At 47.0% G+C, this 25,583-nt stretch overlaps 2 protein-coding genes across 2 annotated transcripts; one reads left to right on the forward strand and one right to left on the reverse strand.

Annotated features, from left to right (window-relative positions):
* The first annotated feature begins 90 nt into the window (after positions 1-90).
* On the forward strand, positions 91-17,145 carry DDX42 (DEAD-box helicase 42). Its single transcript, XM_065651290.1, has 18 exons — positions 91-141; positions 1,995-2,231; positions 2,738-2,888; positions 3,501-3,562; positions 4,617-4,653; positions 5,928-6,077; positions 6,336-6,440; positions 7,012-7,131; positions 7,840-8,016; positions 8,518-8,646; positions 9,509-9,608; positions 10,283-10,330; positions 10,849-10,946; positions 11,719-11,995; positions 12,654-12,880; positions 14,046-14,156; positions 14,556-14,657; positions 15,101-17,145. Exons 2-18 carry the CDS (start codon positions 2,011-2,013, stop codon positions 15,830-15,832), a joined length of 2,847 nt encoding a protein of 948 aa, XP_065507362.1. The 5' UTR covers positions 91-141; positions 1,995-2,010; the 3' UTR covers positions 15,833-17,145.
* A 1,551-nt stretch (positions 17,146-18,696) lies between these two features.
* On the reverse strand, positions 18,697-24,496 carry LOC135997883 (parathyroid hormone/parathyroid hormone-related peptide receptor-like). The gene is made up of 13 exons (XM_065650793.1): positions 24,434-24,496; positions 23,541-23,646; positions 22,967-23,077; positions 22,749-22,873; positions 22,502-22,596; positions 21,954-22,140; positions 21,351-21,504; positions 21,140-21,200; positions 20,561-20,627; positions 20,196-20,294; positions 19,683-19,820; positions 19,545-19,586; positions 18,697-19,059 (listed from the first exon to the last, which is right to left on the reverse strand). The coding sequence occupies exons 1-13, from the start codon at positions 24,494-24,496 to the stop codon at positions 18,697-18,699; spliced, it is 1,611 nt and encodes a 536-aa protein (XP_065506865.1).
* Positions 24,497-25,583: the final 1,087 nt, after the last annotated feature.

Genomic DNA, 25,583 nt, shown 5'->3' on the forward strand with positions numbered 1-25,583 from the left:
GCGCGCATGCTCCGCGGGACGTGTTGATCTCAGCGCGTCACGCACGCACGCTGGTGCGTAGGTACGTCGCGTCTCCACCACCCCCCCCCCCACCCCGGTAACCGGGGAAGCGGCGGCAGAAGCGGCTGCGGTGCCCGAGGGGTGAGTGAGGGGGCGCGGGGCCGGGCGGGCCGGGACGGCTCAGCTCAGCGGCTCCTTCCCCGGCGACCCCCGCAGGCGGGAGCTGGCGGGACCGCGGCCTAGTGCGGGCTCGGGCAGCCGAGGCCTGGCCCGCACAAAGGGCCCGCCCCCGTGCCGAGGCCCCGCGGGCGGGAAGGCCTGTGAGAGGCTCTGCTACCGGCCCCGAGCAGGGCCCGGTGTCCTGGGAGAGCTGCGGCTCCCTCCGCAGCACCTGTCCCGGGGCGGGGTGTCCCGCGGCGCCGGACCGCCCGGCTCCTGCCCCGCTGTGCCCAGGGAAGGGCCGTCTCGGCGGGCGGGGGGGTCCCTTCTCTCTTCAGCGACCGCCTGAACCGGGAGCAGCTAAGACATATCGCTGCGTATCCCTCAGATCCAGGGAACCTGGAGATAGGGCCCGTGCCTTCACGTTTTGTCCCTTGGGACGGCGTTTGCAGGGAAGCAGAGCCTCGACAGTCAGCCTGTGGTCTCTGCTGTTTTCTAGGAACCCTCTCTCTGTACACTCACCAGTGGGCTCCATGGGCAAACAGACCAAATTCCATACTTATGACAGGATAAAATATTACTTTCTGGGGTGGTGGGAGGGGGAAAAAAGTCAGTAAGTTCAATGAGGAAGAATCCTTAGAATCAGATGCTATAACTTAAAAGGTTGCACACTGAGCTGTCAGCAGCAAAAGTGCAAAGTTCCACCTTTCATCCGTTTGTTGTACATTTTGATCTCTTATTTGCCAGGCATCTGCAGGTGTGAAAGCTGTGCAGTGTGTCAGTGCAAGTGGGAGAACACAATACCGGAGTCAGCTGCTATCATGGAGAAAACTGAACAGCAGTTTTCCCCAAAGGCTCCTAGTGAGCTGTGGTCTAGACTTGAGATTTATTGAGCAAGTCCCAGGCTAGTAAATGTGCTGCACAGGGAGCAGTAGCAGTATTTACTTACAGATTATTTTGAAGTTATTTCTCTTAGCAGTGAATTCTGATCTCATTGGAGGATTCTCATTGAATGTGAGGATTTGTTTAATAAGGTTTGTAGCCTTTGGGCCGCTTAATTATAATGCACTTGGAAACAGTGGGTGTTGTACTGTCTTGCTGCCTTAAAGGTATGGCTCACTTGACAACACAGGTGAAATAATTAAATTCCTTGGAATGGGAAATAGAAAATCTTAGTATATCAGTTCAGTTTTCTCTTTAGCTAACTGAGAAAACCAAGTTCTGAGCAGGTGTGTTATGTGGAGTATTTAAAACATGGTTTGAAAAATGTAGATTGGAGAACATTTATATGGCTAAAGGTGCTTTTGTAAGAAGAGGGGGTTGATTTTTTGGCAGAAGTGTGCCTTGTCTTGTAATGGAGCCATGTGCTGCTGTGGGCCCGCTTTTTTGGAGGTGTCTGGATGGCGGTAGTGTGGTATTTACAAAGCCCTGAAATGCTCGAGGATGGGACTGTACGGACATGCAAAATATGTACAGAGTTGACTTTTAATCTCTTGCTCCTCCTGATGTTCTAAGTTCTGGCCTTGGGTCTGTTTGTCTTAGATTGCAGAACAGACAAGACAGGCAACATCTTAAATATGCTTAAGTAATCACCTGTTTCAGAAGACAACCTCCTTGTTTTATTATTTTTTCAAATTGTGGATGTGTTTGTACTTACAAGAAAAGAGCAAAACCTTGTACTTTTTGGGAAACAGATCAAACACTTGTCAGCCACTTTTCCACAAATCTCTTTATCATGACCGAAGTTATCCGCTTACAGGAAAAATTGTGACAGTTATGTATAATAAATACCTAAAGCAGAAAGGGGATTAATTTGTCTATTCTGATTTTAACAGATATACTGGGGACATCATGAATTGGAATAAAGGTGGACCTGGTACTAAGAGAGGCTTCGGTTTTGGTGGATTTGCCATAACACCTGGGAAGAAAGAGGAGCCTAAACTCTCTCAGCAGTCTCATAGTGCTTTTGGAACAGCCGGCTCTTCTGCTGCATTTGCGAAATCAGGACCTCCTCAGCTGCCTTCTTTCTATAAAATTGGGTCAAAGCGAGCAAATTTTGATGAAGAGAATGCGTAAGTAGGGTTATTTCTTGTGTTTATCCAGCTCTAGATTTTAGCAGTTTAAAGTTTCCAAGGTCAGGGAAAGTATCTGTGACATTTATGAGGTTTAGTTATTTAGAAATAACTGCTCAAGGATAAATAACCTAACGCTGCATTACGGTGTAACAGAATCCAGGTAGCTTTATGGTGATAGTATCAAGAAAAACTGAGTTAGTCACATGCAGGAACTCCCAACCCTGGTCTGCAGCAGATTTTGGTGTTGCCCAGGACCAATTACTTCCCCTTCCTATGAGTGTCAGCCCATCACAATCAGTTCCGTAACATCTATTTGCCCTACCACCACTTTTAGCTTACAACATGAATAAAGAAATAAATACATTTCAACATATTTTCCTATGTATATACTGACTTTCATTATCCATCTCAGCACAGGAAGCTTGACTCAACTCAGAAACCGTGAAAGGCAGCATGGTGCTCTAAACTGTGTGCTGACTGGGCCATTTTTTGTTTCTTTTCAGATACTTTGAGGATGAAGAGGAAGATTCCAGCAATGTGGAATTGCCGTACATTCCCGCAGAGAATTCCCCCACTCGCCAGCAGTTTCATTCCAAATCAGCAGACTCTGACAGCGACGATGATCCTCTGGAGGCATTCATGGCTGAAGTGGAGGCAAGACCCCATTCGTGAAGTGTTTATTAATTTCTCTGGACGTACTTCTCTCCAGTCAGAAGCAGCAAATGTCACTCATGGCTTTGGCAGCTGTGTTCAGAATGTCACTTACCTTTTGTTTTTTATGCAAGATGCTGTGTTGATTAGAACTCAAAGATGGATTAGATAGGGAGAGTGTGGATATGATTTACAATAGCTGAACTATTTAACTGTTTTGAGCATGTCAAAACAAGACGACAAAGAGCTTTGCTTGTCTCAGAATATGAAATTAAGTTTTTGCGCATTTTTCACTATCTGAATTGAAATGTTCTGTATTTATCATGAACTGTTTCTTAGCTACAGTTCTCTTATTAGCTGGATTCTATCACAATGTTTGCAGGAGGAATGCAGAGAATGTGTTCTTTCAACAACATTGCCACAAAGCTACAGTATATACATTTCAAAGGAATTAGTAGGAGAATTTGTTTAGCATAATAAGATATAGAGAAAGAGAAAGTTTAGTCCAAAAAGTGTTGTCTCTGTAGCATGATAGTCTAGCTTTGTAGGAACATTTTTCCCTCCCGTGTTTTACCATCTTGGTTTTTTTAACGTCATAATTTTATGACCTGTTAGGATCAAGCTGCTCGAGACATGAAGAGACTTGAAGATAAAGACAAAGAAAAAAAGATTGTTAAGTAAGTTCTCTTTTATAATTCCCATGCCTGCCTGTGTCTTGTATGGTGCTGAGAGAATTCCAATGCATTTTGTTGATGATGGTGGTTCTGTAGACAATATAGTATATACTTAGTAAACAGCATTAATCAGCGCATGATATCCCCCCTGGGTAAAGTTCTGTGCAATTAAAATTGAATGATAGGAGGGAAGAACCCATGGTGGCATTGTACAGTAAAATGTGACAACACTGAGAGTTACCTCACATGAGAAGCCTTTCTAGGCCACACAAATTGGGGCAGCACATTGTTCTGCTACCACCTTCCAGATCAGCCTGAATAGTTTTTCTTCTTTCCTCATCCTTGCAGTGATCAGGATGCTTTGGTTTAAAATTAAGTTTATATGAGCAAAATAACTCAGTGCTGCTGTACCTGTAGCGCTGGAGATTCTTCCGAACTTGAACAAAGTTTTAAGACGTTCCTTGTAAAGCTGATATATTAGGTAGCATGTGACAATTGAGATACTAAATTTGGAGTTTAAAAACAGTTCTTATTTTTTAAAACAGTTTACATCTTTAGAGCTTATCTATCTGTTTTGACCAAGGAAGTAATGATGCTGTTAATTCTTGATATAAATGTCAGATACATTGGTAGAACTTGCATTGCATGGGGTTGATCAGATTATACCTGGTCCTGAAACAGAACACCGGATCCAAATCACCACCTGGGGAAGTTCTGAACTGGATTTGCTCTTCCTGGCTCATATTCCTCTTCAGTTATGAGACTTCTGTAGCATCAAGAGCTTAGACCAGGATGATCTTTGATGTGGCTTCTACTGGGAAGACGGAGTCCTAATCTTTCAGTCTCATTAATAGAAGTAAAAATAAGTCTTTGCAGGGTTGCTGTGATGGTTGGCATCAAATATAAAAACTCCATGGGTTGGGATTATGAATGTTACTGAGTTTTAGCGTTGTGTCTTCCACCAAATACGGAGCTCAGCGCTAATCAAATGCAAGTATGGAGCTGAGTTTGTGGAACACTTGCAGGGAAGTTTTTTTTTCTCCGCTTGTTTTTCCAGGGGTATACGAGATGACATTGAAGAGGAAGATGACCAAGTGAGTTCCTATGCAGTCTTTCTATCTTCTTTTTTGTTTGTTTTGTTATTTTTTTTTTAATCTTCCTTCCCCAGATATATAACTACTAGGTGCAAACAAAGCTCCAGTATCGCATGCAGTATCCGGATGCAGGAAACTCTAGTTGTTACCCTGCTGTCTCTACCCTTCTGGGTGTTTCACTTTAAAAAAAAAAATATATTAGGAGACAGTTTCGTTCTTTTTCACTCCATTTGAGAAGATATTTTTTCAGTCAATTTGAATTTCGACTTCTTGTACAGGTTTTTCAGTATCTGATAGTCTCATCAAATTTGAAATTAGCAGAATCAACTAACATGGAGCACCAGGGAGAGGCTGTTAAACCATGGAGGCTACTTGCAGTGAAATTTCCTGTCTGTTAAGGGCAAGAATCAGGCTTTTTGCTCTTTATTTTAAGAGGAGCTCCAGTTCTGTCTGAGGATTATAGGCATCACTGTAACAGAAATAGTCAAAGAGGAAAACCTTCATTTCAAAATGTACCTTGCTAGTAACTTGTAATTAATAACTGTTGTGTTACTCGCAGTAATGCTGAGCTTCGAAGGGTTGTCTGGCCTCTAAGTCTTTGCTTCCAATTTGGTCAAGTGAGACTGGTGTTTCTTCCAGGAGAGTGTCTTGGTGTGCCAGAGAGATTCTGTGAGACACGTACTTATTTGTAAGCTGGAAAGGTGACATGTGACTGTGACTTCTAACTTGGTTTTGTGTTGAAGGACTTTTCTGAAATAGTTTCTTTCCCATTTGCTGTTGAGTCTCTCAATGAAAAATAGAAATATTTTAATTTTTTAGAGTCTGGTTAGGGGAAGTGGAGAAACTCTTTGGTATAGTGTGTTTAAAAAAATGTAAACATCATATGCTTAGTAATATTGTGATCTCTCTTTAAAAACCTGCAGCATTTGTACTTTGCTCATGTGGAAATAAGAATAGTTTATTCTGTTTAAGCATAACAAGTCTTAGTAGAAGGAGTTGTTAAGAAGACATGTAAGAGAAGTAGTTTGGGTTTTGAGAGCATTTTGTGGTCTGACGCTTTGTTTTCTTCAGTTGTACTTGTCCTTCTTTTGAACGTAACTGTTGGTATTTATTAGAAGAATCAGTTCTAGTGAATATTTTTGTTGGTGGTGGTTTTTTTTTTCCCTCAATGGCGGGTGTGAAAGCAAACAGCCATCTAGCATATGCATCATTTAAACAAATGTATTGTTTTTGCATTCTGTTGTATGTGACTTTACCAATATGTTTTGCTGCAGGAAGCTTATTTTCGCTACATGGCTGAAAACCCCACTGCTGGTGTGGTCCAAGAAGAGGAAGAGGATAACTTGGAGTATGATAGTGATGGGAATCCGATTGCACCGTCCAAAAAAATCATTGATCCTCTTCCACCTATTGACCATTCAGAGGTAGGAGGAAGTTTATTCCTTTGTGTTCTGAGGCATTCTAGAAAGCAGGAACTAAGAAGCAGATTGAAATATGCTTCTGTCTCTGTAATATTTCAGTGCTGAGCTACGTAACTCATACTAAAAATCTTTGAAATGGCTTCGAATTAAACAAATGTTCTTGCCGACAGTTAAGAACTTTTTCTCAAAAAGACCCTTCCCCTCCAAAACTAAGCATACAGAAAGAATCTTGAGTCCTGGACTAACTAATTACCCTTGCAGATTGAATATCCACCATTTGAGAAAAATTTCTACGACGAGCATGAGGAGATCACCACTCTCACCCCGCAGCAAGTGGTGGAGTTACGTCACAAGCTAAATCTCCGGGTAAGCTGGTCATAAAAGCTTTTTTTTTTTGGACTGTCTTAATAGTTTTAATGAAGATGTTCACAGGAAACTCCTGCTTTTGAATGCCAAGCCTCCTGGATATCCTCAGTAACTTTGATTTAAGGGAGCTTGGTTTTCCTCTGCAGTTCTTAAAAGTCTTCTCTGGACTTGTCAAAGTGGGCACCCAAGATTGCCAGTTGTGCTTGGACTAAAGAACTAGGAATTGAAACTGGAAATACTATACACAAGAATTAGTTCTTCACCATTTGTGACATGTTAGTGCGGTGCATTTCTGTGAAGGGAATTATTTGGGGAAGAAGACCAGTTATACAAGGAGGTAGATAGGCTGTTTAGTGGCTTAAATTCATTAGCAATTTATCTAAATTTTTATACTTGAAAGTCCTGTTTACACAACACATGTGGAATTTGCACCCGGTAAAACTTACATCTATTCAAAAAATAAAAAGCCATTTACAGAGGTGGAGACACATTTTTTTTTTTCATTTTTGTACAGATTGCTCTTTGTTTTTCTCTTACCATTCATGAAGAAACATCTATTTCTGTTTCTAAGGTCTCCGGTGCTGCTCCTCCAAGGCCTGCCAGTAGTTTTGCTCACTTTGGGTTTGATGAGCAACTTATGCATCAAATTAGGAAATCCGAGTACACCCAGCCCACTCCTATACAGTGTCAGGTGAGCATTGTTACGTCTCTAACACGTTAGCAGAACTAAGAGAACACAGGCAAAGGTCCCTGGTGCACATGAGGATGTGTACAATTCTAGTTTCCTATGTAGAGCTGTCATGGAGAAGAATAATTGGTATTTTTAAACAGTTTCTGTTTGAAAGTCTTGTGACTAGAAGAGCTATGCAACAAGGCAATTTTAAAATTTCTTTTGGCAGTTAGAATAAAAGCCCTGTGAGCTGGACCATTTAACTGGTCATTCCTTGAAGAGCTGTGCAGGGATTCTACTGCATATGTAGATTGATAATTACGGTGATCAATGATGTGATTATAACCAAAGTCCTCATAGCAACAGTAGGGATGAACTGAGCACTTCAGGTTACAGAAAGAACAGGCTCAGGGAATTTGGTTTTAGTGTTCTTACAGCCAGACAAGATGTATCTGTGGACATGTAAATATATCCTTGGGATGTTGTACTGTGCCCAAACATTGATTTTGTGTAGGACACCAGCAGTCATAACATGATAATCACCTTCAGGCCTTAAAACAAACTAATTCAGATCTGAACTTGGCTATAAAACTGTGTGAGCATTGATGTACATTGCTATGAGTCCTCTGTATTGTGCTTTTCTTGCGTTATCTGAGTTTTCGCATAAAATGTAGCACAAGAAGATGCTAAGGTAGGCATAATATGGGTTTAGAATCTCCTTATTTTTAGGGTGTTCCAGTTGCCCTCAGTGGCAGAGATATGATTGGGATAGCGAAGACTGGAAGTGGGAAAACAGCAGCTTTCATCTGGCCGATGTTGATTCACATCATGGATCAAAAGGAGCTTCAGCCAGGGGATGGTCCCATTGCTGTGATCGTGTGTCCGACCAGAGAGCTTTGCCAACAGGTAGGTGTGTATAGAAGCATATATGTTCCATGCTGTTCTTAGAGAAGATGACAAAATTCTGGGCAGAAGTTACCAGAGAACCTCAGTAAACTATTAGACAAAACTGTGCGTTAGGAGCATGACTGCAATGTGAGCTCACGCTTCTCTTGTACACCTCTTTTTGATGAAGGATCACGACAAATCTGAAATCACAAGTTTTTGCACAGTGCTCCCATATTATTCCTAAGTATTAAGAATACTATAGATGCATAGCCACAAATCCTGTGTATAAAAGGATAGAGCCTGCAGGTTAAATTAGAACTGGATGCCTAAATACGTTTCCCAAATAATTTATTGGAAATTATCTGCGAGTATTGAAGTATTCAGCCCTGAGGATTTCTGAATCATTTCATTAAATTATTAGCTGAAAAGTGGCTTTCGGGAGCTGGAATATATTTCCAGGGTAGGTATATTTTCCTAAATCTAACGTGAACGGTGATGTGCTTTGTTTGAAATTCTCAGATCCATTCTGAATGTAAGCGCTTTGGTAAGGCGTATAATCTACGCTCTGTAGCTGTGTATGGAGGAGGGAGCATGTGGGAGCAAGCCAAAGCCCTCCAGGAGGGAGCGGAGATCGTTGTCTGCACACCAGTAAGTACCTGTATGCGCCCAGCACCGTATTTTTGTTGCTTAACTGAAGTTAAGACATACTTTTATTACTATTGGTGATGCCAGATTTGTTCTCTGATCACTGAAATCTAGGTTCTTTGCAGGTTATCAGATGTTGAGGGCGAATATACTGGATTTATTCTTGTCCCAAGAGAAACTGAGTGAAATATTAGGTATGATCTCTAGTAGAAGACAGAGTAGGAAGCAAGATCTGCTTGAATCAGTGTCAGTTGTGCGTGATACCAGCTTTTGATTGCTGAGCCTTAAATTAAGGAAGAAAATTCCCACAGTGTCATGAACTTGAGTGCCATCTTCCTGAATCACTGAAGAGTTGAAACCCTGAATCGGAATGGGTGTTGATGCTGAACCAGTGATGTAAATGAGCACCATTGTCAACTGGCTTTGCTTATTGCAAAAACTCATTATGATCTTGGGCAAAACTGAGCAACAAATGCTGGAGGAAGTTTTATTGTGGCTATTTATTGGAGTACTAGGGAAGAAAACAAAATACAAAATGCCTCCTTGCCAGAAATTGTGGGATTAAGTAGCCAGTTCATTTAAAATTGAATTGTAGTGAAGAATGAGGAATTTTATGATCGCAGCACTGGTAAGCTTAAAAAAACAGTCCAAAATTCAACTTGTCAAGCATAGTTGGTGAGAGTTCTAGGAGTTTTTATGACTTGAATATCAACACTTCTAGACTGAAGCCTTGAGATGTTTTCTGTTCTAAGTCTCTTGTAAGTGAGGGTAAAGAGCAGTTAAGTGCTTAGAAGTTGCATATTTTAACATTTTTCTAAATATGCATTAAAAATTGGTGCTGCTTTTTTTTTTTTTTTTTTAATAGGGTCGTCTGATTGATCATGTGAAAAAGAAAGCTACAAACCTCCAAAGAGTCACTTACCTTGTGTTAGATGAAGCTGACAGGATGTTTGATATGGGTTTTGGTATGTAATGAACAAAGGTCGCTGTTTTGGAAAACAGTGGTGTCCAGTTCCCACCTTTGTAGGACTGTTTATAACCTCTGTAGCTTCATATACTTGAAAATACATTAAGCAAACCCTTTATAGACAAAACTCATGTTTCATGGTCTGATGTCTGTTACTATAAAGAGATCAGCAAAGCCCTGTTGATGCCGAAGTCCAGAAACCCTGATTTTTATCTTAAAGTTGCTGAATAACTTTTGGGCAAGTCACTTCAGTGCTTTGCTTGTATGTGAATGAACCAGTGGTGTTAAAAGAACTTCCTGCTTCAATGGAAGAGGTTGGGTCATTCAGATCTGGATGATTATGAACATGTGTTCAGGCGTCATGGGGCATAGCAAAGATTTGACAGTATTACAATAATACCACAAACAGAGAGAGACCCTGGCAGGACATACAAATCTTTGCAGAATTTTTTCCTGAAGAAACTTCCAAAAGTTTCTTTGTACAGTGAAGGAACTTCCATTGCGAAGCAAAGAGCACCTGGAGGTCATAATCAAATTAAATATTGAGTGAGAGACACTCGCTCACTCTATGGTTATTTGTTAAATAAAGCAAGGAAGTTGTATTTTGAGTTATTCTACTAAATAATGAGTGTACAATGCTGATTAGAACATTTTTTCCCCTCTCCTTTCCAGAATATCAGGTCAGATCAATTGCAAGCCACGTACGTCCTGACAGACAGAGTAAGTATAAGCACGTTTCCAACAAAACTCCTGCATGGTGGGCTGCCAGTTTGGAATCTGGAGCAGAGCTTGGATTTCTTGTTCTTGACTGAGACACACAATGAGGCTTTCGCAAAAGTCCGCTGTGTTTGTTTTCAGTGTGGGCTGTTGGGAGGGAGCACGTGTGAAGTATGGGTGTCTAATCACGCCATTCAGCAGTCTGTAATCTCTCCGCAGACTTTACTCAAAGAAAAGATTAAATTAGCTGAATTAATGTTCGTATGCTTTTAGACTGCGTTCTAAGCTGCCATGAAAAAAAGTTCATCTTATTTCGGATACCAAGAAATGTGTTTCCACTTTGAGCTATTCTAATAGCATGCTTGATAATTTCTGTTAAAATGGGTAAAACAGGCTGTAGCTTCAGATCACTGACATCAGTACAGTCATACAGGTCCTTGTTTACGAGATCTCTGCTGTGTTTTCACAGTTCTGAAAGAAAGTTCATTTTTCAAGGAGTTCAAATACTGTTTTTCTTTTAGCCCTCTTGTTCAGTGCCACTTTCCGGAAGAAGATTGAGAAATTGGCTCGAGATATCCTGATCGACCCAATTCGAGTTGTGCAGGGAGACATTGGAGAGGTAATTCCACTTTATTTCTGAGCCAACTGGAGAAAAGAACCATCCTGTTTCTGTTGCCTGAAATTTATGTTAAACTGCAGTGGTCATCATTTATATTTAAGAGCAAATGCTTTGTGCTTAACAAAAAATAGTAAGGTGTTTTTGTTTATTTTTAAATTTTATTCTTTCTGCCAACAAATATTTTTATAGTGACGGGAAGTTTGATCAAGGAGTGAAACATTAATGCAGTGATTTGGTTTTTTTAATCAGGCTGAATCAATGGGTATATCCTTTTGTTTTCACTCAAGATTATCAACAACTTACAGCTTTCACAGTAAAGGATTTGAAACTGAGATACCTCCTCTCTTCTTGACTCCACGTCACGGCTCACAGGGTTTCTTCCTCTGATTGCCATGTGAATAACTTCTACTGAGGAGCATCCTCTCCATCTCAGCCCCTCCTCTTGCACACTCTATTTTAGATGTTAACAGCATCTGTCGCAAGAGCATCTAAATTGCAATACCCATCTTTAGATCAACAGAGCGCTGAACTGCATCACAGCAAAGGCTGCGCTTCGCTTCTCTCGGGTTTAGCAAAGAGTAGCTCATTTAACTTCTGTCTTTTCTGCACTGTGGAAGCGATCAGCAGTTAGATGAGAGCTGAAACCTCTTTTAAAGGAGAATTTTGGTCACTCTTTATTCTCACACCTAAATCCCTCATTTTATTCTGCCATCTGTATTTCTTTGCCACGCTGTCTTTTCTGTCCTGCTTTATTACTTATTTCTCCCTTTAGGCAAATGAAGATGTTACTCAAATAGTGGAGATTTTCCCCTCTGGCCCCAGCAAGTGGAACTGGCTGACTCGACGCCTCGTGGAGTTCACATCTTCTGGGAGTGTCCTCCTGTTTGTCACCAAGAAGGCAAATGCAGAAGAGCTGGCCAACAACCTCAAACAGGAGGATCATAATCTGGGGCTGCTTCATGGTGACATGGACCAGAGCGAGAGGAATAAAGTCATTTCGGAATTTAAGAAAAAGGGGATCCCGATACTGGTAGCTACTGATGTGGCAGGTATGAGACGTTCTAAGAAAGTGTAGTGCGTACAAGTTGTGGATATCAGCAGAAGGGCTAACACATTTCAGTGGAAGGCAACAAGGTTGGCTTCTGTGTTCCAGATGGGTTTTTTTCAGACATACACGGTGTTAGCAAGGAGTTTTATTTTTTTAAGTCTTCTAATGATGTTTAAATTACAGTCTGGCAGATATTTTTTAATATACAGAAAGAAAATAAGCTATTTCTTAAGGAAGTAGTTGGTATTCGTTAATCAGATGACACATTACACATGCTTAAATGAAGAAGAGATGGACACACTTGAAGCCTTCTCTGGAACAGCTTTTGTACCCAGACGTTTAGCTGAACAAAGAGCGAATTTCAGTGTCCTTTAGTAAAGCCCTCTCTCTTCCTTGGAAAAACAGTCATTGAAAGAGATCTCTTCCATCTCCAACTCTGTGAACTTCGAGATTGCTGTAACATGCTACTCTTGGAGAAGATATTGCTACACTTAAAATAACGAGTTTTAGCCCCCAAAGGGTGTGTTAATGGAGGTGTGTTCCTGTGGAAACTCCTTTTGTACGCTGGGGCAGAATGAAGTGGTGTGCTGGTCTGAATGGGATTGCTTTGAGTTAATTTGAGATAATCACACCTCCTGCTGTATTGTTCTTTATTACAGCTCGTGGGTTAGATATTCCTTCCATTAAGACCGTCATCAATTACGACGTGGCTCGGGACATAGATACGCACACCCATAGGATTGGTCGTACTGGCAGAGCAGGCGAGAAGGGAGTCGCCTACACTCTGCTGACTCCCAAAGACAGTAACTTCGCTGGTGATCTGGTCAGGAACCTGGAAGGCGCTAATCAACACGTTTCCAAAGAGCTGTTGGATCTAGCAATGCAGGTACGAACAAGCAAAACTCCTTGAGTAGAGGAAGGTTCTTTCCATGATTAGCACAAAATCAGGAGCACAGGGACTTATTTCTGCTTCCATCATGTGTTAGCAGTGACTTTTTGACGATCTGTAGTGTTTTTAACTAGTGTTTTTAATGGCCTTTGAAAGAATCCGTGAACACATGTAGATTTTGGAACACAATATTCAATCTATTTTGGGGTCAGGCACTGCTTAGGAAATTAGGAGCTGTGATCTGGCTGATGCCAGCAGAACACTCCAGGTCCACTATCTCATTACAATCTGGTTTTTGATATGCGTTTATGGCTTGCTATATATAGGTATGACGGATAGCTGAAGCAATTGGACTTGCGCCACTGTACTCATCAGCTCTTTAAGTTCTTGCCTTTTGCTGCCCGTGTAGCTGCTAGAGAGCAAAGGCTTTTTGGTAATTCCCAGATTCGGAGAGGGATTAGCATGCTTGTGGCTTCATTGCCAAGCAGCTTGGCCACTAGGAGTAAATTATTTTTTCTGAGACACAGACACAGCAGTTTCAGAAGAGACAGAATTTGTAAGGCAGAGCTCCACAGGGTGCCTTGGAGAGGAGAGTATAGAAGTTTGGCTTCTTCAGGTCTGAAGAAACTCTAGGGCATAAAAAAATGCTGGTGCCAACCATTATTTAAAAACCTGGAGGAGGTCTGGTTGGACTGCCCTTTCCTGGCCACTGCTTGTTGGAGGAAGTTTTGCTGACAGAACCTCATTTCTCCTTAGCTGGGCAGTGGGCTAAATCAATAAATCAGAAAAAAAAGTATGAGCAGGTGCAGAGTAGCCAAGTGAATGGCATTAGAAATTGCATTTATTCCTGGATTTATTAGAATGCAAACCCCTAAAACTTTAAAATGGATGAAAGCACAGAACAAAAAATTAGTTTTCATAAAAAGCATTTATAACAAGAAGCTTCAGACCCACATGACAGAACTGTCTACAGCTTAGTTTGCAAGCGCTGTTGTTTGTCACATCCCATCCTCTCGCAACCACTGTGGTGTTGAAAGGGATACGGTGTATTTACATTTTTCTTTTGAAATGCTCAAAATCCTTCTTTTCCAAGCCTCATTACGTGCATTTATGAAGCTTCTTATTCCCTGTGTTGAGAAGTGTTTGTCCTTCTATTGTATAGAACCCATGGTTCCGGAAATCACGTTTCAAAGGAGGAAAAGGCAAGAAGCTGAATATCGGTGGTGGTGGTTTAGGGTACCGTGAACGTCCTGGTCTGGGATCAGAAAATTCTGTAAGTAGAGATGCTGAAGAAGTTGTTTACAGATTCTCGGAACCTTTAAACTTAGTATTGACTACTCTTTAATTTTAAAAAAAATCTTAGTACTGGAGTATAGCATCTGCTTTCAAATGTTTTCATAGCTTGGGATCTTTCAGAGTTAGTATCAGAAATATCTGAAGTGAAACTGTCCTCTGCTGTGATCCTCTTGTCAAGCGCTCACTTCTTTAGAGCCACAGGGATCCAGAAGGTTTGGAGATTCTTTCCAAAACGAGGGAAGGTTTTCAAAGAGGTTTGTCATCCTTAGTAGGTGTATTTCCTGAGTGCAGGGTCAAGATAGATTCAGAGAATGGTTGAATCAGAAGTCTCTGTGTTGGATAAATCTCTACAGTTGTCCCTTGTCTTTTTTCTTAGGACCGTGGAAACAACAATAGCGTGATGAGTAACTACGAGGCATACAAGCCATCTACTGGGGCAATGGGAGACAGACTTACAGCAATGAAAGCAGCTTTTCAGGTTGGTTTGATCACTTGTACTCTAAGGTCTAACTCAAGAGGAAAGGAAAGTTAATTTGCCAAACTTGTTTTGTTTTCTGCTGCCCCTTTGCTCTCCCTCCCTTCTGGTGTCTGCTCCTAGGCTTGATCCTACTTAGGTTGCTCAGCAGCAATCGTGTAATTGCAATCAAAAGAAATGGGGAATGGAGAAACCCTTTCTCTTCAGTGTAAAAATCAACCCCACAATATAGGAGCTCCCTCCTTTCTGAGACGTCCGTTACTAATTCTGTGTTGGTGAGCACAGCAGAAATGTAATCACTCCAGAGTGACTTTTTACAGGAACTCTTTTTCCTAGGAGCTCCCCAGAGTTTAAGACAGGCTTGTCTATGCACGATGATTGTGTGTTGTGTGGTGCAGCGTAGACGCAAACATGTTCTCTTGTTTCCTTCTGTCTCTTGCCGGCAGTCCCAGTATAAGAGCCACTTCGTTGCTGCAAGCTTAAATAACCAAAAGACTGGGAGCTCCGCTGCTGGTGCCAGCGGCTGGACCAGCGCTGGCAGCTTGAACTCGGTACCGACAAGTTCAGCACAGCAAAACGCTACAAATCCTGACAGCCCGATTGCAGCCGCCGCGGCAGCAAAGGGTGTTCCAGGTTTCACCAGCACGGGGAATTTGAGCAGCGTTCCCGCCTTCCCGAGCGTCGGAGCACAGGGCTTCAACAACACAAACGCCAGCGCCAACAATCGAGAAGGCATCGGCTGCGGCAGCACCAGCGTGGCTGCTGCTGCTGGCAGTGGTGGCATAGTCAGAGAACGATACAACGACAACCGGAACAGTCGCCACAACGAAATGCCGCGCCGCGGAGAGGGAGGTGGCCGCTACAACGATGTGCAACGCCATGATGTGCAACGCCACGATGCGCAACGCCACGGAGAAGGAGGTGGTCGCCACAGTGACACTTACCGCCATGGAGAGGGCCGACACGGCGACAACCATCGCCACGGTGAAAGCCGGCACTTCGCTGATATGGGCGGTGGCAATCGCAATAACGGTGACAGCAGGAACAGCAACGAGGGCAGGAACAACGAGAACAGGAATGGGGAGAACAGGAAGGATGCCAACAGCCGAGACAACAAGACAGATGGTTTTGCTGTCCCAGAGCCCCCAAAACGTAAGAAGAGCCGGTGGGACAGTTAAAAGCTGGTGTTTCACAGCCTGGAATCTCTGCGGGTAGTGTTGTCTTTTTTTTCCAGAGGATTTCTTGGGGTTTTTGGTAACTGTTGAGCAGCTGGGGGAGGAGAAGGAAACCATGAAAACTCCCCATGCAAGCGTGGGCCGGTACATCTGCGGACAGGTTGACTCTAATGACGTGTACACACAATGCTTAGTCCAAGAGAAATCATTTTGATAAAGCTCCCTGGGTTCTGCTTTTAAACATTCAGTGCTCAAGTGACTCTCTGCCAGATTTAAACAGATCTTCTTGATGAGAAAGAAGCTGTTTCGTGTCCTTTGGAATGTTAAGCAACTGTTGTCCATAGAAGTATAAAGTAGTCTTTTCTTAACCAGCGTTCACATTTAAAAAAAACAGCCCATCTAGAGATGCTCAGGACCCGCCTGTTAAACATTAATCTTTCAGCAATTTGTTCAGTATGGTGAGTTCTTCCCCGATCTCTTCACATATTCTCTTACCCCTAAATAATTTGGTCTCCAGGTTGCCCCTAACATCTCTCCCCATCAAGTAAGAATGTATCAGTTTGCGTCGCTGAAGGTGGGATGAAGCAAGTTGATTTTTCTTTTATTTTTTTAAAATTTTGTATGAAGCTGTTCAAGGGATTCTTTTCCAGCCCAGCTAACCACAAATTCACAGGTAGTGAAGGATGGACTCCCTGGCTTGTTTGTGGTCAGTACATCAATCCCAATCCCATTGCCCAGGTATTTTTTTCTTTTAAAGAACCTCTTCTTTCCTAATAACCTGCATTTTGGTGGCAGCCTACGTAGCAGTCTTCTTTCTCTGCTGTGCCTATATGCCCTCTGTTATGAGAGGGCTGAGTGCTTTCTTCAAATTCAAAACAAAAAAGGGAAAAAATGTAGATATGCCCCAAAAGTTAAGAGGCTGGTGACCCCCAGGAAACGCAGCTAAATGAAGAGGCTTCGTTTAGAAATTCAGGGACCTGCTGCTCAGAAGCCTTTAGGGAGAACTTGAAAGGTGATTGATGAAGTGGAATAGCTCGAATATCGCCCCATATTGGACACGTACTGAAAACTGTAAAATCTTGCCTGACCATTTTTAACTCGTGTGTGTTATCCGTTTTTTAACTTTTTTCTTTCGCGCCACCAAGGAATGGAAGAACTACTTTGTTGAAACATGTCAGCACCCACCTCTGTCTTGTTTCTACTGAAAGAAGGATCAGAAACTGTCAGGTTTTCGTGAGATTGTGATGTTTTCTTTATCAGCTGTGCATTTACTTTCTGCTTGCTCTAGTAAATGTTTTATTACTGGGACAAAAATATTTAGCACGTGCTTTTTATTCTCCACTTCTTCCTTGGGCTGTTCTGGCATGTGATGGAGATTTGACTGCCTGGAGATTTCACTGTGTCCCTTTCTTTCACCAGAAGTCGTGGACTGTAGTTGATAGAAAACTTCCTGTGGTTTTCTGCAGTATCTTTCACCCCAAACTGCTTTGCAAACCTTATTTTAACTTCGATACCTCCTGGGAAATAGATTTTACAAGTGGGAAGGATACAGCTGTGTGGCAGCTGCTGGGGTTTCTCCTTTTTACCGCATCCCTCTTCTGTTCGGTAGGATTATTGAAATTCCTCACCCCTCTCTCAGCTGCCAGGAGCCTTTTGAGACCTGAGCGAGTAAATATCGATCCCCGACAGAGCTATAAATGTCGGTTCACAGGTCTGTGCTTTCTAATCCGTGTGGCTCCCTTTGTATTTTAGCTTTTCACTGGAAGATCTGGGAATGCACAGAATTATTTACATGTTCGCTGACACTGTCTCGATCATAAAATTACTTCCTCAGAAGTTACTGCCACAGTCCCGTGACCGCGTCTCATTAGAGCAGGTATGAAAAATATTCATGCGACCACCAACAAGCTGTTTAATTTTAACTGGTGTATGTACCTGCTCTCCCAACGACGACGTGATTTTCCCCTCCCCTGCGGTCTGGCTGAATTATCTGAGCATTGCAGGAGTTTGAGAATGGAAACAGGCCATACAGACTGTCTCTTTATTCACTTTTTAGCCTGCAAGAAGATCACAGGGCCAAGGCTTTTGCATGCAGTGGTCTGTGTTTATGGACAACCGTGTTTCTGCGAGCTGCACACAGATGGAAGCGAGGGCAGGGTGAGGTGCACAACAGCTCTGCGAGCACAGAGTGAGAGGAAACGGCCTCAAGTTGCGCCAGGGGAGGTTGAGGTTGGATCTTGGGAACAGTTTCTTCCCCAAAGGGCTGTGGGGCATTGGAACAGGCTGCCCAGGGCAGTGCTGGAGTCACCATCCCTGGAGGGGTTGGACAGACGGACATGAGGTTCTCAGCGACATGGGGTAGTACCAGGGGTGGGGAACGGTTGGACTCTTAAGGGTCTTTTCCAACCAAAATGATTCTATAATTCTATGATTCTTCACTCTGCCTGCCCCGGGCTGTACAACACAGGAATTGGTGCTAAATAGGTGAGTCAGACATCAGAACTATGGGCTCAGTAAATCAGCTTTATACATCCTAGAGCTGAACTCACTTTCCAGACTATTGAGGTAAGACTGAGCCTGGAGGATTGTTTTATGGTGATGATTCAAGACTTTGCATGCACAGACATAACGTCAATCACTTGCAGAAGGAAATGAGGTTTTGAACTGGCTGCTTGTTTTTAGGCCAGGAAGGTAGAAGGAGCGAGAACACGTGGCCCCTTTGCACACAGGTGTGAGGGAAAGGGAACTGTGGTGTTCCAGCTGCTCCCCACTACCCCAGCTCTTCATGCAAGGGAAAAAGGAGCCCAAAGCGTGAGGATCAGCATCTTTCCAGGCACAGCTCGATGTCCAGATGGGCGACACACCCTTCACAGCATCGTCTCCAGCTCTTTGTTGAGGTTGGTGTGATGCTGAGGCAGGTCCGTTAAGTCCACTGTATTTTCCCCACAGCCTTTCTGCCTCATCTCCTGGCCCGGACAGGGCAAAAAGTTCTCCAAGGCGAAGGAGCTGGGGCCGCAGCCCGGCAGGCTGGCACGGGCAGGGAGCAGCATACCCCACGGCTGCGGGTTCGCCGCCCCTCGCCCTGCCAAGCTCACGCTGAAGCTCGTGGTGCCGTGGGACGCCAGCCCCCCGTAGCAGCAGCTCCCCGCCGCGCTGGTGGCACGGGCCTTCTGCTTGAAGTCCAGCGCCAGGCTCCTCCGAAAATGGGCTTTCTTGATCTCCGCCTGCACCTGAGCGAGAGATCCGAGACAGCTGCTGGTGTCCAGAGCCAGCAAAACAGGCATTGCTCCCCGTGCTTTCTGCTCTTAGTGCTTTTATTTCCCTTCCAAATCCTACTGAGAGGGATGGATCTGAATTTTCCCTCTGGCTATCCCAGCCTGAGGGTTCTGAGTTAACTTCTCTCATATAATCATGGAATCACAGAATAGTTTGGGTTGGAAGGGACCTTCAAAGTTCATCCAGTGCCCCCCCTGCCCCGAGCAGGGACATCTGCACCAGCTCAGGTTGCTCAGAGCCCCGTCCAGCCTGGCCTGGGATGTCTCCAGGGATGGTTCAGCCACCACCTCTCTGGCCAACCTGGGCCAGGCTCTCACCACCCTCAGGGCAACAATTCCTTCCTCATGTTCAGCCTGAACCTCCCTCCTTTAGTTTAAACCATTCCCTGACCCTAAAGGGGCTGGAACAGGGAGCTCAGCTGCTCACGCTTCTCACTTACCTCCCCATTGCAAAAGCAGTAGATAAAAGCCACAAAGAAACCCTGCCGAGAGAGAGAGGAGGAGTTTGAGTCCTGAGCCGTGATCCTGTCCGCGTGCTCGGTGTTTGAAGCGGGGCCGGCAGCCCCGTGTCAACGCACCTGAGAGGAGTTAAAGAGCATCTCGTAATGCATCTGGATCTGCCACAGGACCCCGGAGACCTCGGTGTAGGGCATGGCCATGAACACCACGTAATGGACTCCGAAAAGCGGCATCAGCACCAGCGTGGACTTCAGCAGCTTCCTGAGAGGAGAAACGCTCCGAGCCGTTAGCGGGGACCGGCCAGCCAGCCAGCAGCCCCCTTGCAGATGTGGGCAAGCACCCTAGCAAAAAGGGCAACCACTTCAGGTTGTTTGTGTATAACTATCGCATCCCATCCAGCTCGGAGAAGGGAGCAGGAGAAGGGTTCAGAGCTTGAACTCCTGAACCTGCTGTTCCACACAAAGCGAGCTGCCAGAAGTGCTGGTTGCCATCGTCCCACCACCTCCCCTGGCTCCTGCAGCCGTTCCCGTGCCTCTGCTCTTCATTCACAACCCTCTGAGGACCCAAATCAGCTCAATGGGCAGAAAATGAGGCAGAGCAGAGCCAGGACATAGTTTTGCTGCTGCCAGCACTCGCCTGTACTGCTGCCGGGGGTCGAGCTTCCCCGTGTGCGTCTCCCAGAGCTTGGAAGCCAGCACCCGGACGATGTTGAGGAAGAGGAAGAAGTTCACCTGCCGAGAGATGGTTTTGTTGCCCGCAGTGGCTTTGGGTCTCCCCGAGCAGCCCCCTGGGATAAGGACGGGCAGTTCTGTCCCCACGCAGGGACACGCAGGTGATGCTGTGGTCCAGTGTCCTGGATCCCTCTGCATCACATGGGCCCTCCCCGGGTGCCGGGGTGGCTGGGACACAACCCCGCTGACCACAAGCAAACGCTCTGGGTCTCTCTCAATCCCCTTTCCCCAAAAAGGATTAGGAGACTCAGCCATGGGATTCTTACCACGATGGCGGCCAAAATGGGGACCTGATAAATCCACTTCATGTTCCCTGCGCTGAGGTCCCAGCACCTGAAGGGACCAGTAAAGAAACACCTTGGAGAAACCTGAAATCCCTGGTAAGGAAAATTGCTGGCTGATGGTTCCCCGTGCCCCCAGCCACCGTCCTCATCCTCCCACCCGTGTAAATCCTGACCCAACAGCAGCATTCATAACCACCATGGTGTTACAGATCAGTTTTAAATTAGCATTAATGTTCCTGGGGGTTCCTCGCCCAACTGATCTAAAACTCCTGCTGTATGTTTGGTGGCCTTTCTCCTTTTAAAATGCTTTAGAACATGCCCTATAGTGTTCATCTTTGCACTGTTGATTGATCAATTTATGGTGTAAACCTGCACCCAGCTTCCTCCCAAATGCAGAACAAAACCACTATTGGTCTGGATTACTGGCAAATTTATGAACAAGCCTTGCGTGTGTGTTCACTCCTCTTGTTCTTCTTGGAAAATTTTCATTTTCCAAAGTTCTGGTGCCCACAGATATTTCCCCCCGCCAAAAGGACTGTTGGACAAGTTGGACCCACGTACTGTGTATCTGCCAGGGAGGCCCTGACGCTGGCCCAGACGGACACGAACACCGCGGGGAGACCTGGAAGGGCAGGAACCAGAGTGAGGAACACGGATGGAGCATCAGGTTCGCAACCCCAACCGACCTGCACCCCCTGCCCTTATCTGGGCGCTCGGTGCTGCTCAGCCATGGTCTCGGCGGCCACGGCGCTGGATTTGGGTCCCTGCTTACCCCAGCCAATGATGATGAGGACCCACAGGTAGTTCTCGTTGGAGAGGAAGGCCATGAAGATCAGGCTGTGCAGGTAGAGACCTTCCACCAGGATCCAGTAGTGGTTGGTGGCCAGAAAATAGAGGAAGAGAGTCACCACCACCTTGCAGCCAGCCTGTGGGCGCAGGGACAGAGAGGTGCCCATCTCAGGCTGTCCCCTGCGAGCAAAACCTGGTGGCTTTGGCTCTCTGGCCAACAAAGCCCAGGCTGTGCCCCATGCGTGGTTCACGTCCCTCCTCTCACAGGGAGCAGCTCCCAGGCCACCAGAGCTCCACCAGCATTGGAGGTAGAGCAGATGCTCCAGGTCTTTCCCCCAGGAGAGGTATGTCCCACATCAGCGCGCTCTGAGCTCAGACAGGCTGCAAGACCCGTGGCCTCTGTAGATCTCATCTCTGTGGTGGCACCAGGATGGGCAGAAGCTGTAGGTGGCCCTTCATCCCTCCCCATCACCCCTGAGCAGCGCAGCCCCAATCTGGGAGGGTCCCAAGTGCATTCCCTTTGCACCAGGGCTCCTAAATCCCCTTTTTCCCCTGATCCTGCCTCCGGTCTCAATGCACCACTTGCCAGGTGGCTCCGTTGTCCTGGCGAGGGACCCATTTCTGCCTTGAAATCATCCTCCCGCATCTTGTCCGTCTCACTGGCCAGCGTGCCCGAGTAGAGCACCATGTCCTTCACGAAGATGCTCACGGCCCGGCAGATGAAGGAGGCGAAGAGGTGGACGTGGATGTAGTTGCGTGTGCAGTGCAGGCGCCTACGGAGAAGGGACGTGACGTGAGCCCCGTCCCGGCTGCCCAACAAACTCCTCACACGTGGGCTCAGGCAATGGGGGGGTCCCAGAGAAGGTGAACTCCAAGGTGTCAGCCCTCCCATGGCCACAGAAGCCAGATCTGGGGGCAGGTTGGGATGTGAAGCCCTTCAAGAGCAGGATGGAGCAGATGAGGAGCTGGTCATATGAAGAAGTCAAGGAAACGGGGGTGTTTGGGGGCTTTGGGAAATGCTCTGATGTTTGTGCTGGGGTTTAGGGCTGTTTCCCCCATGGGGTGTTGTGTGTGGGCAATGGGGTGAGGATGGTTCTCCCCTCACGTGGGGACGGGGGTTCAGCTCCTCCTTACTTGAAGTACGAGAGGATGCAGACGGCGACGATGAGGGAGGCCAGGGAGATGGAGTAGCCGATGGTGTACATCAGGTGCAGGCGGTCAAACACCTCCTGGAAGAGAAGGGCTGTGCTCCAGCACCCCTCTGCAGCCCTGGGCTTTTTGGGGAGCAGAGAGAAAGAGCCCCCTGCTCCCAGCAATTCCCCTGGGCTGTCCTGAGTGCTTCCCCGGCCCCCATCCCAACCCCTTTTCCCAGCAATGTCACCTTCTCGCGGCTCCGGCTCTCAGAGGAGAAGAGCAGAGCGCATTCGGTGTAATTAGCCCAAGTCTTGTTGATGCTGAGAGCCACGGCCCATGTCCCCGAGGCGCTGCAGTACCTGTAGGCGCGACCTGGGGACGGCAACGGGCGCGGTGACGGCGGCAGGAGCCGCGGGAAGCCCAGACACGTCCCTGCTCGGCGGAGCATCGTCACCCAGCGCTCACCTCGATGGTTGAAGTCGTAGATGTAGTCGGGGCAGGGGACAGAGACCTCCTGGCTGGGGGAGCCCTTCGGCCAGCAGATAATCCCGTCCCACTCCGGAAGGCAGCTGGTGTCTGGCCAAAGAGCAGAGACACATCTTGCTTGGGCTCCAAATAGAGCCACGTTGTGACCTTCAGGTTCCCCAAGCTGGACCAGGGTGAGGAAAATTTGCTGCCACGTGATCAGCCCTGATCGCAGAGCAGGGGGGGCTGGGAGGGTGGACACATTCCGTCACGTCCCACCACATCCCATAACATCCCATCCCATCCCACCTCATCCCACCTCCTCCTGGGGGGGCTGAGGCCCCTCCACAGCTCTCATTTGCAATGGACAAACTGGAAATGGTACAGCCAGCACTGGCTAATCAGTGTGATGATTTAATCAGCACCTATTTGTGCCCGGAGCAGCCGCAGCGCCAGCAGCTCCACAGACCTCGGGAGCCACGTGTCCCCGGCCCCATCCCGCTCCCATCGGAGGGGACAGTGTTTCCCAGCTCCACCACGACCGGCTGACCCGTGCGCAGGACAGGGACGCTACCTTTGATCTTCTCCAGCTGGGCTTTTATGTCTCTGTGGCATTTCTCCTTAGCTTCCACCAGGAGATAGATCTGTTCTTCTTTTGTGAGAACATCATCGGGGTCAACCTGCCAAGACAAAGAAGAGACGGGCAGGGGAGAGAGGAGACGAGTGGAACATGGACGTGCTGGGAGGAAAAGCTGCTGGAGCAGCCACAGCACGGCTGGGCCCTCCAGCCCTCCCCGGGCAGGTCAGGTTTGTGCGGCTTTGGGTAGATAATAGAATCATTTTGGTTGGAAAACCACTTCAAGACCGAGTCCAACCGTTCCCCAGCCCTGGCACTGCCCCATGTCCCTGAGAACCTCATGTCCGTCTGTCCAACCCCTCCAGGGATGGTGACTCCACTACTGCCCTGGGCAGCCTGTTCCAATGCCCCACAGCCCTTGGGGGAAGAAATTGTTCCCCAGATCCAACCTCAACCTCCCCTGGCGCAACTTGAGGCCGTTTCCTCTGGTCCTGGCGCTTGTTCCTGGGGAGCAGAGCCCGACCCCCCCTGGCTCCCAGCTCCTTTCAGGCAGGTCAGAGATCAGAAGGTCTCCCCGCAGCTCCTGTTCTCCAGCTGAACCCCCAGCTGCTCCCATCGTGTGTCTGTGCTAAAACTCAGCCGCATGTCGGGCTTCTGTGCCCCTGACAACTGTGAGGCAGCGAACCCTGCACGGGGTGCATCCAAGAAACAGAAAAACCGTCACGGTGCAGTGTATCTGTGCTTATTTAGCAGGACTGAGATGCTCTCCCCTTCCACCCAGCTCCTGCCCGGCAGCTCTGCGGAGTGGGACGTGCAGCCGGGGGACACAACTAACACTATTTAGAGCCAGGAGAGGGACTGGAGGAGCCCACGGGGCCACGCACACTTACCAGAGCCCACGCAGAGCTCAGGAGGCAGCAGCAGAGCAGAACCGCCGCGACGGGTCCCTCCATGGTCCCGCCGTGTCACTCGGGTGGGGACCTCAGGGACGGCGAGCTGGAGAAAGCAAATCCTTCACCTGGGGAATTGCTGCCAGGCCGGGGCCGCAGGTGATGGATGGAGAGAGCTGGTGCCTTGGGCAGGACAGAGCATCTTCTGGGAGCAACGTCCCGGTCCCCGTCGCGGCGAGGTGGTGACAGGGACACAGCGTGTCCCCTGGGGTGCGTCCCCCGTCCCGGCTCTGCTATAGGGAGCTGCTCAGCGGGCAGGGGGGGTTTGGGTTTCTCCCCCCACCATTCTTGCTGCTGGTCGGTCTCTGCGTCTCTCCTGCTTTAAGCAGCTCCCAGAGAATGCGCAAACAATTCCCGTTCGGATGGGGACAGCGGAGGTTTATTGGCTTAGCCCTAGGTGCTAAAATCCTCTTCGTTCAAAGCAGATTCCGCTTCTCTTTTCAGAAACTCCTCTCGCTGCCTGCTGGCTCGTTTGGCAGCTGTCCCAGCGTCCCCCCACCGCTCCGGCCCCTCCAGCCCCGGGCTGGTCCCCAGGAGCCGAAGGACGATGGGGAGTGAGGACGGAGTTAAGGTGAGGTTGTTTAGGAGTGGGATGGGTGCGCGTCAGATGGATGCTGGCTGAGCGGGAGGCAGCAATGCTCGGGGGCAATTTCATTCCCACGGCAGGCAAAATCTGACCCAGACTCTGAGTTTGCAGTTAGCAAAACTGGTTGTTTTTTTTTTTTGACTAAATTACTTGCTATATTATAGAGAGATCTAGAAAGCAATAATTGCAAGCGACGCCCACCCAGCCCCATCATCCGGCCCCCTCACCTCCCCGAATCCACGCTAGGGATCGTGAGATGACGGCAAACAGCCAATTTCCCAGCGGTTTTTAGCCACCGCCTCCTCCTGACAGACCCCGTAACCCGGCTGGCAACGGCTCAGCCTCCGGCTGGAGCGGCATTTTGGTGAGGAAGAGGCCGGGGGGGTCTGAGCACGGGGCTGAGCTGCTCACGCCCCCGTTTCCATCACTCCTGGCCCTGCAGCAGCTCCCAAACAGCAGGATTCGACCCACCCAGTCACGCCAAGCCTGAGCCGCTGAGATAAA

This window comes from Caloenas nicobarica, chromosome 24 (assembly GCF_036013445.1).
Source record: "Caloenas nicobarica isolate bCalNic1 chromosome 24, bCalNic1.hap1, whole genome shotgun sequence".
NCBI classification, from domain to species: domain Eukaryota; kingdom Metazoa; phylum Chordata; class Aves; order Columbiformes; family Columbidae; genus Caloenas; species Caloenas nicobarica.